Source organism: Octopus bimaculoides, chromosome 1 (assembly GCF_001194135.2).
Source record: "Octopus bimaculoides isolate UCB-OBI-ISO-001 chromosome 1, ASM119413v2, whole genome shotgun sequence".
Classification (NCBI taxonomy): domain Eukaryota; kingdom Metazoa; phylum Mollusca; class Cephalopoda; order Octopoda; family Octopodidae; genus Octopus; species Octopus bimaculoides.
In genome coordinates this window covers 187191032-187206770 of record NC_068981.1, presented here as the reverse complement: position 1 = coordinate 187206770, position 15739 = coordinate 187191032, and the positions used below count along the sequence as shown (strand labels likewise).

The 15739-nt window shown below is 37.2% G+C and overlaps 1 protein-coding gene across 1 annotated transcript in view; it reads left to right on the top strand.

The window, feature by feature from the left end:
• The first annotated feature begins 1458 nt into the window (after positions 1 to 1458).
• The window catches only part of LOC106883859 (mannose-1-phosphate guanyltransferase beta), a 28151-nt gene continuing 13870 nt past the window's right edge, over positions 1459 to 15739 (top strand). Inside the window, exons 1-4 of the mRNA XM_014934997.2 lie at positions 1459 to 1712; positions 11353 to 11494; positions 12615 to 12695; positions 15041 to 15089. Of these exons, the coding sequence (XP_014790483.1) occupies positions 11366 to 11494; positions 12615 to 12695; positions 15041 to 15089 (259 nt within the window). The 5' untranslated portion in view covers positions 1459 to 1712; positions 11353 to 11365. The remainder of the gene's footprint in view (positions 1713 to 11352; positions 11495 to 12614; positions 12696 to 15040; positions 15090 to 15739) is intronic.

Here is a 15739-nt window from a genome sequence, read left to right as displayed (position 1 = left end):
TAAACATGCAAGACAGAAAAAAGAAAAAGCTCCCACTACTAAGAGGGGAGTATATGAGAGGGGAAGGTGGAGGTGGGTGGCTTTCTGCCTGGTGTTGAAAGGCGAAACAATGACAGAGGGACAAGCACAGATGTGCAAAAGAGATAAAGGAAGCTAATGATGGAATGCTACAGCAGACTCTCAAGGTACAAGAGAGAGGATAGAGACAATGAGTGATGGGATGGGATAAGAGAGTGGATACTTTCTTAAGAGTGTAAGTGGAGAGTAACAGATGATGAAAGATGGGAGCAGAGGTGAAAATAGTGAGTGATGAACAAGGGAAATACCAGTATGGAGAGGGAATAGTGTGAGAGATATAAGAGTGGCTAAGGATGGGGAATTTGATCAGAAAGTAGTGGGATTATATGCAAATTGGTCGAAAATGTTTAGTAGTATCTTCCCAGCTTTTTTACAAAATGAGTTCAAATGCAGCCATAGTCAACTTTGCCTTTTGTCCTTATGGACTTGATAAAACAAAATATCAACCAAGTACTGGGACCAATATAATTATTTCTACTCTAGGCACAAGGCCTTGAAAATTTTTGGGGAAGGGGACTAGCCATTTGACATTTTCTTTTGGTAAAAAAAAATGCGTTTTATAATATGCCATTTGATACGGTACTTGTTGACTAAACCAATATCTGATTTAGCTTACATTTAGAGTTAGAGATACAGACAACTTTGTCGCCCTTAATTTTTGTATCAGACCTTATTGTAACTTTAGTTCCACTGTTTATATTGTTCTATGTCTGAAAGGTTTGTTCTCAAGTAATCTTGTGTTACGTTATTTCTTAGCATAGCTGTATTAACTATTACCCACCGTATTGAAAATCTTTTTGTCAATGAAACACTTTAATGGCTAGCTAGGCCTGGTAGAAATAACTGCCAAATCTCCCTAAAAATCATATCCTACCGTTTTATCGAAAGCATGCCATACGTATAACCTATGTGGGGGTCCCAACGAGGTAGTTAGATTTGATAGCAGCCATATCGTTCTCAAATCATTAGCCTACTGCTTTATGTATTAAGAATGATTTCTAAATGGCAACAAGACCTCGCAGAAACAGCAAAATTTCTTCCTAAATACACTTTGCTGTTATATGTATAGATGTATGTATGATTTGACAAAGATCTCCAAGTGGGTAACATGATATGGTGAAAATAGTAACGAAACACTCAAATTTAGTCTTTACTGTATTATGTTACTTCGCTGTAATAAGTGGATATTGTCGGGTACCTCTGCTGCGCATATATATGTATGAATGTACGTGTATTTGTAAATGCTTCTGTTTTCGCCGATGTAAATATCAGTAAAAAAGATCCGGTGCTCAACGAGCGAAGTCCTTTACGAGAATAAAGTCCCTCCCATCAAGGTACTGATAGTTCCCTTGCTATTCTTACTGTTAGATATGCTGTAAACCAGATATTGGTTCGCTGAAATCCATAACAAACAGCACAGTTTAGAAACTGTAGTATAAAATAAACAAAACATTAAAAAAAAGAAATCCCCACAAGAAATAAACGCGTAATTTAGTTGCCAAGTGATAAACGTCGGTCCATGTTGATAGGAAAGTTTATTCAGCCTCGTTGTGATGTTACTCGTGGCAGACTGCTGCAAAACCATTTCCTCCACTCTTTATACACAGAACTAACTGGTGCTCACAATATCAAAGGTATTGCTTTATATTTACTCATCTATAATATATATTTATTTATTGATCCTCTTACAAAATTATCTATTTAAATGGTGAAATATATTAAATCTAAATGTAGTTGTATGCGTATTTATTTTACTAATTGCCGGCTTTGTAGCCCGGCCCTCTTAACAACCATATCAACAGGACCCACGCCTCATTAGCAATCATTATTATATTACAACAATAACTCTTTCCAGTTTAGATCTAAGAGATATTATTTCTCACTCTCTTCCTTTGTATTTTCTATGTACTCGTTCGGGGTTCGATTCATAATTAATGGATAAATTTCTTTTAAGCTTTGTTGAATTTGAGTTTTCCTTTGCCTTAATTATTTCTTAGGTGCGTCATGTTAATCATTCGAAGATTCGCTCTTGTTTGTATTTCATAATAGTATCCTATAATATACATTGTGAAAAAGTTTTGCTGCACTTTTCGGGCAGATCATTGACACAATGCCATTGCATCACTTTTCAGTGACAAATTGCAGAAGTGCGACAAAAGTTTTCAACATTTCAGTTTTGCATCTCCATCTATTCTAATTTTATAATTGGCTCATATAATTTTACGATGATGTGATTGTTTCACTTTCAATTCACGAGTAATTTGCCAAGCAAATACAACACTGAAATAATATTTTAGTTGAGCTAAAAGCCAGTATGTTACTATTTGGCCTTTTATTTCCAGATTTTGCTGTCGATTTAAACAAAAAAAAAAATCTATACTTATCTCTTTATTTTTATGTTCTGTGTTCAAATCATACTGAGCTCTACTTCGTCTTTTATCCTGGGATCGACAAAAATTAACTTAAACATCTGCCCCCAAAGTTAATTCTGTTAATTTGTCAGTCAGTGTCCTACAAAAATCTATACGTCACCATCTGCTTTATTGGTTTTATTATTTTTTTTTTCATCTACGTGGATATCAGGGACTAGTTGTAGTTGTTTAGTCCCAGGTCAAATCTGAAAATCTTTTGGTCGACTATTACTTGGTAATTGGTTTATTTCTTGAAAAGTGTAGCCATACATGTATATGTGTGTGCTAAATATTTAACTTTATAGCTAATTACTTGGGGGCAAACTATTTGACAGATTAATCGAATACAATACGTATCCCTCTTTATTCTTGTGGGTCTATCTACCCACCCAGCCATCCTCAATTTGATTCTCAGCCCCTATTCTCTCTCTAGTTACCTTGTATGACGTGTGTACACAGTGACACCTCATCTCTACCAGCCTTTCTTCCTTTCCTGCTCGGGTAGCCATATCCTGTTTTAGTCTCTGTTAATCTTGGTACTCTGTTTTGCACCACGATCGTCTAGAGGTCTTGTCTTGTGAGTTACTTCGTGACCAAGTGCTGGTGCCATGAAAAAAATCACCCAGTACACTGTCAAGTGGCTGGTATTAGGGACAGCAGCCAGCCATAGATATTTTACCCAAGGAAACATTAGAGACTATCGCAACCCTCAGATTAGTTATATTCTGTCTGTCAAACCACCCCGCCCATGCCAGCATGGAACACAGTTAAATGACGATGATTTATATGCTTGCAGTGTATTAGACAAGGCTTAGCGAAGCAAGAATGAATGGTTTTTTTCCTGTCATTAGACCTTGTTATCAGAATAAGCTTGTTTCATTCCACTTGTCTTTACATATCAAAACCAATGAAGCCACTGAAATTACCAAACTTTTGTTCACTGGAAAATGTAAACAATGTCTCCACGTTTTCTCAAGCAGTTTTAATAAAAACTTACGAAAACACATTTCTACACAAAACATCAAAAACAGAACTCGTCATTGAGATGCAATCTTCCACCTATCTTGATCAGTGGTTCTCATAAACATAGATACACATACACACATGTACTTATATGATGGGCTTCAGCATAACTTTCTTCAACTAAATAGAGTTTACAAGGTGTTCGTCAAGGCTTGGTTCTCTCCTATATATCATAGAAAAGTTTAAGACTGGCTGTCCACAATTACTCCGGTATACTGGTCATATAGTTCTCATAGTTGAATCTATAGCAGAATTAGTAACAAAATTCCAGGCGTGGAAGCTAAATCTAGAATCAAGAGGTCTCAAGGTAAACTTTGAAAAGACTAAGTTTTTTTTTTTTTGCCTGTAGACCCTTTTGATTTCTGTTTTACATGGATGGACCCTCATAGCCATTTGATGTTTAAAAAAATCCTTTTATATTTTTATACTTGAATATTATAAAGAATTGTATAAAAAAAAATTAACATATTTTGTATTGTATTGTAGAAGTATAACCAATTTATTGCAGATAAATTTTATCAAAATTTTATACAGACTTGCAAGGGCCATATGGACCCCAGTTGAGAACCACTGATCAGCACCCTTAAATATGTTCTGACTCAAACAGTGGTGACCCATCCAGCCAATGTCAGCTGGGAAAGAAGTTCACTTCACAACCACCTAGTTTCAGGTTCTATATCACAGCATAACACCTTAAGCAAGTGTCTTCTACTATATAGCCTTTCGGTTGATTATTATCATTGTCTTTTAAAGTTCCTCTTTTAACGAGATGTGCCAGTCTTCTCAAATACTGCTTCTCATCAGTCGTTTTGATCCTTTGTCATCACCTCCATGAGGTTCAGAGTCTTGAGATCAATCTTAATCACTTCATTCCATGTTTTCCTCAGTCTCCCTCTTCTGCAAGCGCCATCCATATTAAGTGATTGGCACTTCTTTATGCAGCTCTCTTCATTCATACACATCACAGCTCCATACCAGTGCAGTCATCTATCATGCACACTACATTTGGTTCTTTTTATGTCCAGTTTTTTTCTCACCATATTTGTATTTCGTTGTTCATGTACACTTATGTTGCACATCCAACCAGTGGCAGCTCGTATATAGGCACTGCGGAACTGCAGCACCCCTTATTTCCACTCGATATTATCGATAAAATGCAATATAAAGAGTCCTTTTTTTCTTTAATTCTTTCTTTATACTTGTACATTATAATCCTTAAGCTTAATGTCAGTAGCCATCCCCTAGTTTATTGAAAAAAATGCAAAAATCCTTGTATAGAACTGTGCACTTCACAGTTCCAGCGACGCAGTGTTTGGCGGTTGTGTGCATGCTCACATGTCCAAGATAGGAAGCTTCACGCTAGGGAGAGAGAGCACTGTCATTCACACAGTGCCAACCCCAGTGTGCTGGTGAACGGTAGTGTTTCTTTTTGACTCCATGTGTGTTGTGCTTAAAAATGTGTTTATATTCTTGAATGTGATAAAGTGTAGAATTAGATTATTATCCTGCTTTCAGCTACAGTGTTGCTGCCAGGATTTGAAAAATAGGGCACATTTTCCTCCCTTATTTTGTTATTTAGGGGGTATTTTTGAAAAACAAGTGAACAAATTCACTACCTGGCAGTGGCTAAAATGTGAACCGATTAAGTTTTATGTATAAATTTTCTCTATATGTTTGCTTCCTTTAACACAATATTAAAACAATGACTAAAAATTTTCTGAAATAGCACCCCCACTAATTTTATCTCTATAAGCCAGCACTGCATCCAACAGAATATGCTAGCCTCATTTCTTTCCACTCTTCTCTGCATTCAAGACCCATGTCGCACAACCATGCACCATTGCACTTCTAACACACATCATACATTCTGCCCTTCACTCTGAGAGAAAAACACCTTTGTTGCTAGCCCCGCCAGAAATCACCTCTGACTCTGTTGTACAAATGTCTTGTTTTCAAAAGTCCTGAATTAAAATCTTAGCCAAAATTTATGTTCCTAACTGTAACTTAATGAAAACGAAGTTATTCTACTAAATTCTTTGTTATATTTTTAATTAATTGAAAGAAACACAGTATCTCAACAGAAATATGGTAACAAAAGGGTTAAAGGTTATAATTGAATTTCATTGAATTTGCTTTTACTAAAAGGAATTGTTTAATTTGTATAATGAAAGCAGCATGTTGAGTAAAATGGTCCTTTGAGGAAGAAAAATGTCATCCATTATCATTTCAATGTCTTCTTTTACTTACTTACATGGATCAAATGGGTAGATTTTTGCAGTCATAACCATCATATGATGCTTGTAAAATAAGCAGCATTGTCACACAAGCAATGTCTTTTGTTTCCAATCTTTCATAATAAACACATCTGGCCATGGGAAAATATTACCTTGCTTGGAAACAGGTGAAGGATAGGGCATCCAATAATAGAAAATTGGCATCAGCAAACTCCATCTGACCCATGCAAGCATGGAAAAATGGAAGTTATGTAATATTTAATCTTTTTAAAATAATAAAATAATAGAAACACATATTTATTGTATGGTCTACAAACATGACCTGTTATTTTTGCTTAATTACTAATGACATAGCCCAGCCCATAATTTTCTTTTATCTGCTGGACAAAAAGTTAACCTGTCGTATGTGTGGGTGTGTAATTCTAATGGATTAATCATTGGTTCGCTGCGTCGTGACTGGGAGTGGCAAGGAAGTGTTCATAACTTGGTTGATTTTGTTTGAAGTACACTGGTTTCTTGTTGTGGTTTATATCCTTGGCAAACATGTGGCAAAATATATAATACTAGTATTATAACCTGATTTCATTTGGGTCTACTCAGACCACATTTTAAAGATGAGGAATTTTGCCCTAGAGGACACTCCTTTCAATTGAGCAAACTAAAAGTTGCCATGCAGTCCGTCCTTTTCACAAATACATTAGTAAATAATATACATGCTTTGGTACAAGTATGGCTGTGTGATTTAGGAGTTTGTTTTGCAACCGTTTAGTTTCTGCTTCTGTTGTCTTCAGGTATAACCCTGGACCAATTAAAGCTTTGAAAATGAATTTGGAAGATGGAAATTGAGAAGAAGCCTGTCATATAAGTGTGTGTGTGTAATGTATGTGTTGTGGTGAGAGTCATTGACACCCCTGGGGACTGGAAGAATGGACTAGCCAAACTCTTATAAAGAGTAGCATATTGGTTGAGACGACAGGTCAGTAGAAGTTGTTGAGAGTGCGCTTTAGAGTCTCACGAGTCTGTTAAATTCTATATCCAACATTCATCTAGGATATTATGGCATATAAAAAGCGCCCACTACACTCTTGGAGTGGTTGGTGTTAGGAAGGGCATACAGCTGTAGAAATCATGTTAAAACAGACACTAGAGCACCATGCTGTTCTTGGACCTGCTGAATTCTGTCAAACTGTCCAATCCATACCAGCATGGAATACAAACATTAAATGATGATTATATATACGTGTGTGTCTCTTTGACTAATAATAAACAAACATCACTGGCATAGAAATAGTGTCTTTTGCTTGTAATCTTTTTAAAAATATATCCTGAGTAATGGAAAATATCACCTTATTTGGAAACAGGTGAGGTTCGACCCAGGAAGAGCATCCAACTGTAGAAACTATATCAACAAACTTTGTATGACTTGTGCAAGCATGGAAAAGTAGATCTTAAATTGATTATGATGATGATGATGATACATACCGTTTAAATAGATATGAGCATGTCTAGATATGCAAGTGTATGCATGAGAATACATACATAAAACATACAAATCTGCATGCACATACGTACATACATACATACGTACGTACGTACATACATACATACATGCATTCATTCATTCATACAAAAATACCCTGTTGTTGATGTTGAAATCCCAATGGAGGAGTCTTGGATCTAGGTTAAAAACCAGTCCTTTCTTTATTGGCAAGAAATCTTGAAATAAACTGGATAATTACATACATACATACATACTGTAGGCTTCTACACAGTTTCCATTTACCAGATTCTACTTTGATGTATTTGTCAACCTAAGACTATTGTAAAAAAATTATAAACACTCACCCAAGGTACTGCAGTTGTACCCAGAGCCATGCAGTTATTAAGTGAACTTTGTACCCAGATAGCTATGCCTGCTCTTAATTCGTTCTTTACCTTCACACCCATGACTTCACTTGGTCTATCCTTCTCTAAACAAACAAGCATTATGCAAGAGCAGGTTATTGACACTTTGTAATAAAATTTTCTTTTTTAAACAAGTTCAAGTTCAGAAAACCTGTTTAGTACAGTCAGTCTTCTTATAAGAAAGCTATCACCATGAATACCAGTTAAATCTTTAACCCTCACAGCTATGGCTTCACTTAGTTGTGTCATCTAGGTCATTATTGCCATTTAACATCCATGTTCCCTGCTGGTATAGGTTTAACAGTTTCTCAAGATCCAATAGTCCCAAGTACTACATTGTGCCCCAGTGTCTACTTTGGCATGGTTTCTATGGCTGAGGTCTTCATACAGCTTGCATGACTTTGAACCCCAAGGAGAAGGGGTAGTCCATTCTTATTTAAACTGGCCATATCTGGCCCAAATATTCTACCTATTTTAGATTCAAACTGGCCAGATCCAATCTCTCCAAAGGCTACCCCAGGCCATCAATGTAACAAATTTTACATAAGACACATGCCTGCTCAAAGAATTTCATGTTTTTCTGCAATATTTCTAGCTCCAAATGGCTTATCTTTTATATTTAGCACTATGTCTTTCTCCATTTCTACGTTAAGGGCAAAAATAAAGCAACCCTTCAAAACACAACTGATCTTTACACATAGATGCACAGAATAACAGCAATCAAATAACGACAGCGGAATGCACAACAAACATCAGCAATCTGACTGTCGCCTGTACTCTTGACAAGAGATGCCAGTTAATCTTTTACACTTACCAGGCTTGTTTGTATTAGCCCAAGTTGCTGGATAATTTTTCATTCCTTTAAGAATATTGTAGAACGGAAACTTTTCATAGATTGGAATTTAAATCCTAATCTCTATAGAAATTTATTGTTTCAAGAAAACATTGAATTTGAATTACTTATAATTTTTACGATTATAGATAACAACTCAAGCTGTGACTTCTGAGACTGAGTCAGGCATGTGTGAATGAAGTCAAGAGAACGTCTGCTACGAATGATGTTTTCTGACACAGGGCATCTCTAAGATGACCACCAGACACTGAACAAAAATAAATGAACTGCGACCAGGTTCAATAAAAGGAGCCCGAGTTATTGGCTGCAATTACATACTTGAAGTCAGTGTTGGCAGAGATTAAATCAGCTTGTAAATACACGTTCACTTTCCTAAATTTATACTTGGGCTAAGCCCGAGCAGCCCAAATGCCAGAGTTGCCACTGAATCTCTCATACCTACCTTACAAAGTCATTCTAAAATTAAACAATTACATCACTGAAATCTTGAAGCTACAAGATAACGCATGATTAATTCCAAATGATGTGAATAAATAAGGATTACATTTGACAGAGTAATCTGAATGCTAAAGGGTCAAACAAACAAACATTCAAAAGCAGGTTGTTGGTCCTATGCTATAAAACCTTTTTTTTAAATAAGTTTAAGTTCAGTAAACTATTTGGCATAGTCAACCTTATTGGGAGTTGTCACAATAGATGCCAGCTAAGTCAATCCTAATTCTAAATATTTTCATTGAAACATAACCAAAAAGATTTTTTATTTTACTATACTTCAGTTTTGATTTACTTATTTGCTTTATTTATTTATTTTTTTTTACATTTCTGCTTTACTGTTGATGTGTCCTGTATGTTATTTTTTTGTTAGATGTAAAACCTGTCATGGTTTATTTGTTAAGTCAGCCGATTAATATATGTGGTGGTGGTGGTGGTGGTTGTTCAGGTCACCAATCTTACACACATTTTGTTGGTTTGATTATTAAGCTAACGATAGAGCTTTTATGCGGTTGTCCAATATACTAGACATAGCAGCCACATCACGTTCTAATGTCTTTGGAAAATTAGGAGTGGCTGTGTGGTAAGTAGCTTGCTTACCAACCACATGGTTCCGGGTTCATTCCCACTGCATGGCACCTTGGGCAAGTGTCTTCTACTATAGCCTCGGGCCGATCAAAGCCTTGTAAGTGGATTTGGTAGATGGAAACTGAAAGAAGCCTGTCGTATATATGTATGTGTGTGTATATGTTTGTGTGTCTGTGTTTGTCCCTCCAACATCGCTTGACAACCGATGCTGGTGTGTTTACGTCCCCATAACTTAGCGGTTCAGCAAAAGAGACTGATAGAATAAGTACTAGGCTTACAAAGAATAAGTCCTGGGGTCGATTTGCTCGACTAAAGGCGGTGCTCCAGCATGGCCACAGTCAAATGACTGAAACAAGTAAAAGAGTAGATAAATAAATAAAAAGACCTGGTTGACAATATCATCATCATCTTAATATCCACTTTTCCATTCTTGCTTGGGTCAGACAGAATTTATTGAGGCAGATTTTCTACAGCCAGATATTGTTGTCAAACCCTACCTGTTTCCAAATAAGGGAATATTTTCCCATCGCCAGATATGCTTCCACAGAATATTCTAAATGAGTGACATTGGTTTACAACAACTACATCATGTCAAGACAAGAAGACACAAACATGCATATACTCTCCCACCCAACACACACATATACAGGTACACATTATATATACGTATATATAGGCGCAGGAGTGGCTGTGTGGTAAGTAGCTTGCTTACCAACCACATGGTTCCGGGTTCAGTCCCACTGCGTGGCACCTTGGGCAGGTGTATTCTACTATAGCCTCGGGCCGACCAAAGCCTTGTGAGTGGATTTGGTAGACGGAAACTGAAAGAAGCCCGTTGTATATATGTATATATATGTATGTGTGTATATGTTTGTGTGTCTGTGTTTGTCCCCCCAGCTTCGCTTGACGACCGATGTTGGAGTGTTTGCGTCCCCGTAACTTGGCGGTTCGGCAAAAAGAGACCGATAGAATAAGTACTAGGCTTACAAAGAATAAGTCCTGGGGTCGAATTTCTCGACTAAAGGCGGTGCTCCAGCATGGCCACAGTCAAATGACTGAAACAAGTAAAAGAGATATAAATATATTACAATGAAAATACATGCATATTAATATTCTTAAGTTATTACACCTGGAAATGTACAGAACAAGCATATAACTAACATGGATAGATTCCTGTTGTTGAGATCTATCATATAAGCTAAAATAAAATATAGATTTATTTAAAAAGAAAAAATATTTGGACTCAAAGTCAATTTCAGGCGTTATTCTCCTATTTGTGACCTCACATATTTGACTCAAGCCTTTTTTCTACTGAACCATTCAAGTTTTTTAACTAGAAATGTAGCTTATGATGTGACCAATCTAAAAATGTAAACATCATTTAATTTGGTTAAAGACTGAGTTATTGATAAAGCCTACAAGTGGTTGTGAGTGAGTAAATATTCACACACTACCACGTGTGAATGATAATTTTTGTAATGGTTGAACACCGAATTGATAGACAAATTTTATGACATTCCAAGGTTCGAAACCCAAGGTTGAACAACAAATTGAAAGACAGTTTCTGACAACCAGTTCCACTCACAAGGCCTCAGTCAGCTCGGGGCTGTAATAGCAGACACATATCCAAGGTGCCATGCAGTGGAATTGAACCCAAGACCATGTGCTTGGGCAATGTATATGTGTATAGAGGTGAAACAAGGCATGTCTATTTACGAACATGGTTGTAAGTAAACCTTGTGTAATTGCAGTTTCTTTGCTGTTTCAGATCCCTTGCAGCAATGAAGGCCCTTATACTTGTCGGAGGTTATGGCACCAGGCTTCGGCCCCTTACATTAAGCCATCCGAAACCTTTAGTTGAGTTTGGAAACAAACCAATGCTGCTCCATCAAATTGAAGCTCTTGTTGAGGTAAGTAGTGTGTGTGTGTGTGTTCGTGTGGTGTACTGTGTGTGTGTATGTGTACATGCACAGTGTGTGTGTTCGTGTGGTGTACTGTGTGTGTGTATGTGTACATGCACAGTGTGTTTGTGTGCTGTGTGTGTATGAGTGTGTGCACACTGTGTATATATGTGTGCATGGATTGCGTGTGTACTGTGTGTGCACACTGTTTGTGTGTATATGTGTGTGGATTGCATGTGCTTGTGTACTGTGTGTACATACTGTGTTGTGTGTATATGTGTGTGGATTGCATGTGCTTGTGTTTGCGTGTGCACTGTGTGTGTGTTGTGTATGCTGTGATGATGTCTATCGTCTGCCCCTTTATTCATTTACCGGATGGGTCTCAGGACCCTAGTTGGGGTCAGGGGGTGAAAAATCAGTTAATAAAGTGTGCAAATGTGAATTAGTTTGATGCAAGGTTGATGGGAAAAAAATTCAAATATTTTATCATAGAGCTAAATGAATAGATGTGTGTAAGGGAGAAATGTTTTGGTTGAACTCCAAACATCTGCTTAAATTCATTACTTCCCTTTATTTTCTCACTTCTGTCTACCAATGAGAAGGTGCTGAAAAGTTCCTGGCTTTGAGGGTTTCATGAAAGGCCTGGTTGAAGGCCCAAACTTCTGAATTCTTTTACAGGGCTTAGAAAAACTGAAAGATGACTGCAATAATTGTGTGAATCTGAGAGGATAATATGTTGAATAAAATCATAATTAACTAATCTCCTTGTATTTTCTTTCACACAAAGCCAGGAACTTTTCAGTTATTGAATCAAGGGTTTTATTTAAAGTATATATATATATATATGCATGTATTGATGTGTCTGTGTTTGTCCTGGGTTTGATTTATTGAACTAAATGTGGTGCTCCAGCATGGCTGCAGTCAAATGACTGAAACAAGTAAAAAGAACATATATATATATATATATATATATATACAGTTAAAAACCTGAAAAAAAAACCTTAATTTATAACAATTTTTGACTGCTGGTGCAAAAGTAAAGATGGCATACAATAGGCTTGCTCGATGGAAGCAAGTATTTTTTAATTCCTTGTTTTTGAAATCTTTATTTTCATTTTGACCATTTCAGGCTGGTGTAAGACACATAATTTTGGCTGTTAGTTACAGAGCTGATCAAATGGAAGATGAGTTAAGACATTTAGAAAAAGTGGTAAGTAACATATGGCATTTTGTTTATTATTATCATTATTATTATTATTGTTGAGAATTAAGATTTTTGGATTCACTTGTTGTACATTAATGAATACCTAGCAATGGCAGGCATTAATGCCATTGCTAGGAATGCAGAAGACATATGAATCCAGATTTGAGCTGGGAATATATTTCCTCCTTCTCCTCTTCCTCCTCCTCGTTATCATTGTCATCACTGCCTTCAACATTATCATCATCATTATAGTCTATGACATGTGAGAAGTTCCTCATCATTGGACCTGGTGATGGTCCTGTCACACATCCCATTTCATCAGCAATCTTGACTCCTCTATTGTCTGTCAGGGTCTCAAGCCATAATTTTGAAAGAATATCTATTGTTCATCCTCCTACGAGTCAGTTCCCAGATCATGGGATGGATTTGACTTTCGTGTAATTCTAAAAGTTTTGTTTAGCTCCTTACGCCTCACACTCACACTCAGCTGAGTTGAGGGTGTCTTGTCTTGCAAGTTATTTGCTGAACTGCTTCACTGGTACCAGTACCATGAAAGAAGCACCCAGTACATTCTGTAAAGTGGCTGGCATTAGGAAGGGCATGCAGCCATAGAAACCCTGTTGTGACAGCAACAGCAACTGTCACAATATGGGTTCCTTCTTTTTAGAATGCTAATTGCTATTATTGATTAGTCTACTTTCCAACTAAAAAGCACCATCCGAACATGATCGTTGCCAGTAACCCCTGACTGGCTCTTGTTCCGGTGGCGTTTAAAAAGTATCATCCGCACATGGCTGATGCCAGTACCCCCTGGCTAGCCCGCATGCTGGTAGCACAGAAAAAGCACTATCCGAACGTGATCAATGCCAGGCCCACCTGACTGGCTCCTGTGCTGGTGGTACATAAAAAGCACCCACTACACTCTCGGAGTGGTTGGCGTTAGGAAGGACACTCAACTGTAGAAACATTGCCAGATCAGATTGGGGCCTGGTGCAGCTGCTGGCTCTCCAGACCTCAGTCAAACCATTCTACCCATGCCAGCATGGAAAACGGATATTAAACGACGATGATGATGACTTTCTACTGTTATCTTTTATCTTTTTACTTGTTTTGGCCATTAGGCTACGGCCATGCAGGATGGTACTTATGCTTTCAGTCTCTTTTGCTGAACTGCTAAGTTACAGGAATGTAAACACATCCATACACACATACCTGCACAGGACTTCTTTCAGTTTCTCTCTACCAAATTCACTCACAAGGCTATAGAAGAAAGACACTTGCCCAAGGTGCCATGCAATGGAACTGAACCCTGAACCATGTGATTGAAAAGCAAGCTTCTTATCGCAAGCCATGCCTGCATCGGTGTAAGGGAAAGCATTGAAGCAGCTCTGTGACTCACAATACTTATTTACAGATTTTATCCGAGGAATCCTAATTAGTTTCCTTAATTCAATGACTGGCACCCATGCCAACGTCGTCTCCTTCATTGGACACGAAACTCAGTTTGCGAAGACTTATTGGGGCAAGCGAAAGCGGAATCGGGATGGCACCTGTGCCCAGCGTCGCCTTTCTGGCACTTGTGCCCATGACATGTGTAAGGATTTTCGAGCGAGCTCGTTGCCAGTGCCCCTGGATTGGCTCTTGTGTGGGTGGCACATAAAATATACCATTTGAGCGTGGCCGTTGCCAGTACCGCCTGACTGGTCTTCGTGCGGGTGACACGTAAAAGCACCCACTACACTCTGAGTGGTTGGCGTTAGGAAGGGCATCCAGCTGTAGAAACTCTGCCAGATCAGATTGGAGCCTGGTGTAGCCATCCGGTTTCACCAGTCCTCAGTCAAATCGTCCAAACCATGCTAGCATGGAAAGCGGACGTTAAACGATGATGATGATGATGATGCAAATAAATTTTTTTTTCTCATTAGTTAGTCTTTAAAATATTTAATCTTTTATCCTTTCAAATGATATACGAATCTCATTATTCGATTAATCAAGTTTTATTCACATCAATTAAAAAGAGACCCTCGAAGCCACTCCTTGATGGTTTTTATTTGCAAGTTTAACCCTTTAGCATTTAAACTAGTCACATTCGGCCAAATTATTCTATCTTGCTTCTCTTCAAACCAACCTAATCTGGCCTCTCACACCTGCTCTACAATATCATATTAAAACTAAACAATCACATAATCTAAATCTCAAAACTATGAAATTGTGTATGATTATTACAGATAAATAGACAGATAAATAAGCATTACATTTGAAAGAGTGATCTGAATGCTAAAGGGTTGATTTTGATGACTCTTAACCATTTTGCTTTGTTCATCTTTAAAATCTACATTATCTTCTCATAGATGGATATTCGAATCACTATATCACAAGAGAAGGAACCATTAGGAACAGGTGAATATGAGCAGTTTATATAATCTTCATGAATTTTATACAGTTTTATTAAAATAAAGAGTTTTATTGATTAATGTAAATCAATTAGTTTTTATTCTGCTTTACTGCTGTTGTTTTATAAGATCAGTTTTGGGAAACTTTGTGAAGAAAATAGAATAAATGTAGATATAATCTTTTATCTCTTACTTGTTTCAGTCATTTGACTGCGACCATGCTGGGCCACTGCCTTGAAGAAATTTAGTTGAACAAGCCAACCCCAATACCTGTTTTTTTTTTTTTTTAAAAGCCTGGTACTTATTCTGTTGGTCTCTTTTGCTGAACTGACAAGTTACTGAGACATTAACACATCAACAGTGATTGTCAAGCAGTGGTGGGGGACAAACACAGACACAAAGGCATGCACACATGTGTATCTCTTCGAAACGCCGGTGTTAAAATGGGGGTAGCTGATGAAGGAAAATGTTCTCTATGTGGCTTGTGTGTTTTCTGTACTCTGGTTATTATTATTTTCTTGTCTACGTTTTGTTTGCAATGTCCTGTACCCAGATATACACCTATATATACAGGTAGACATAGGTATGCATATACCTGTATGTATATATGCATATACTCATTTATTATTTGTTTTATATATATATATATATATATAT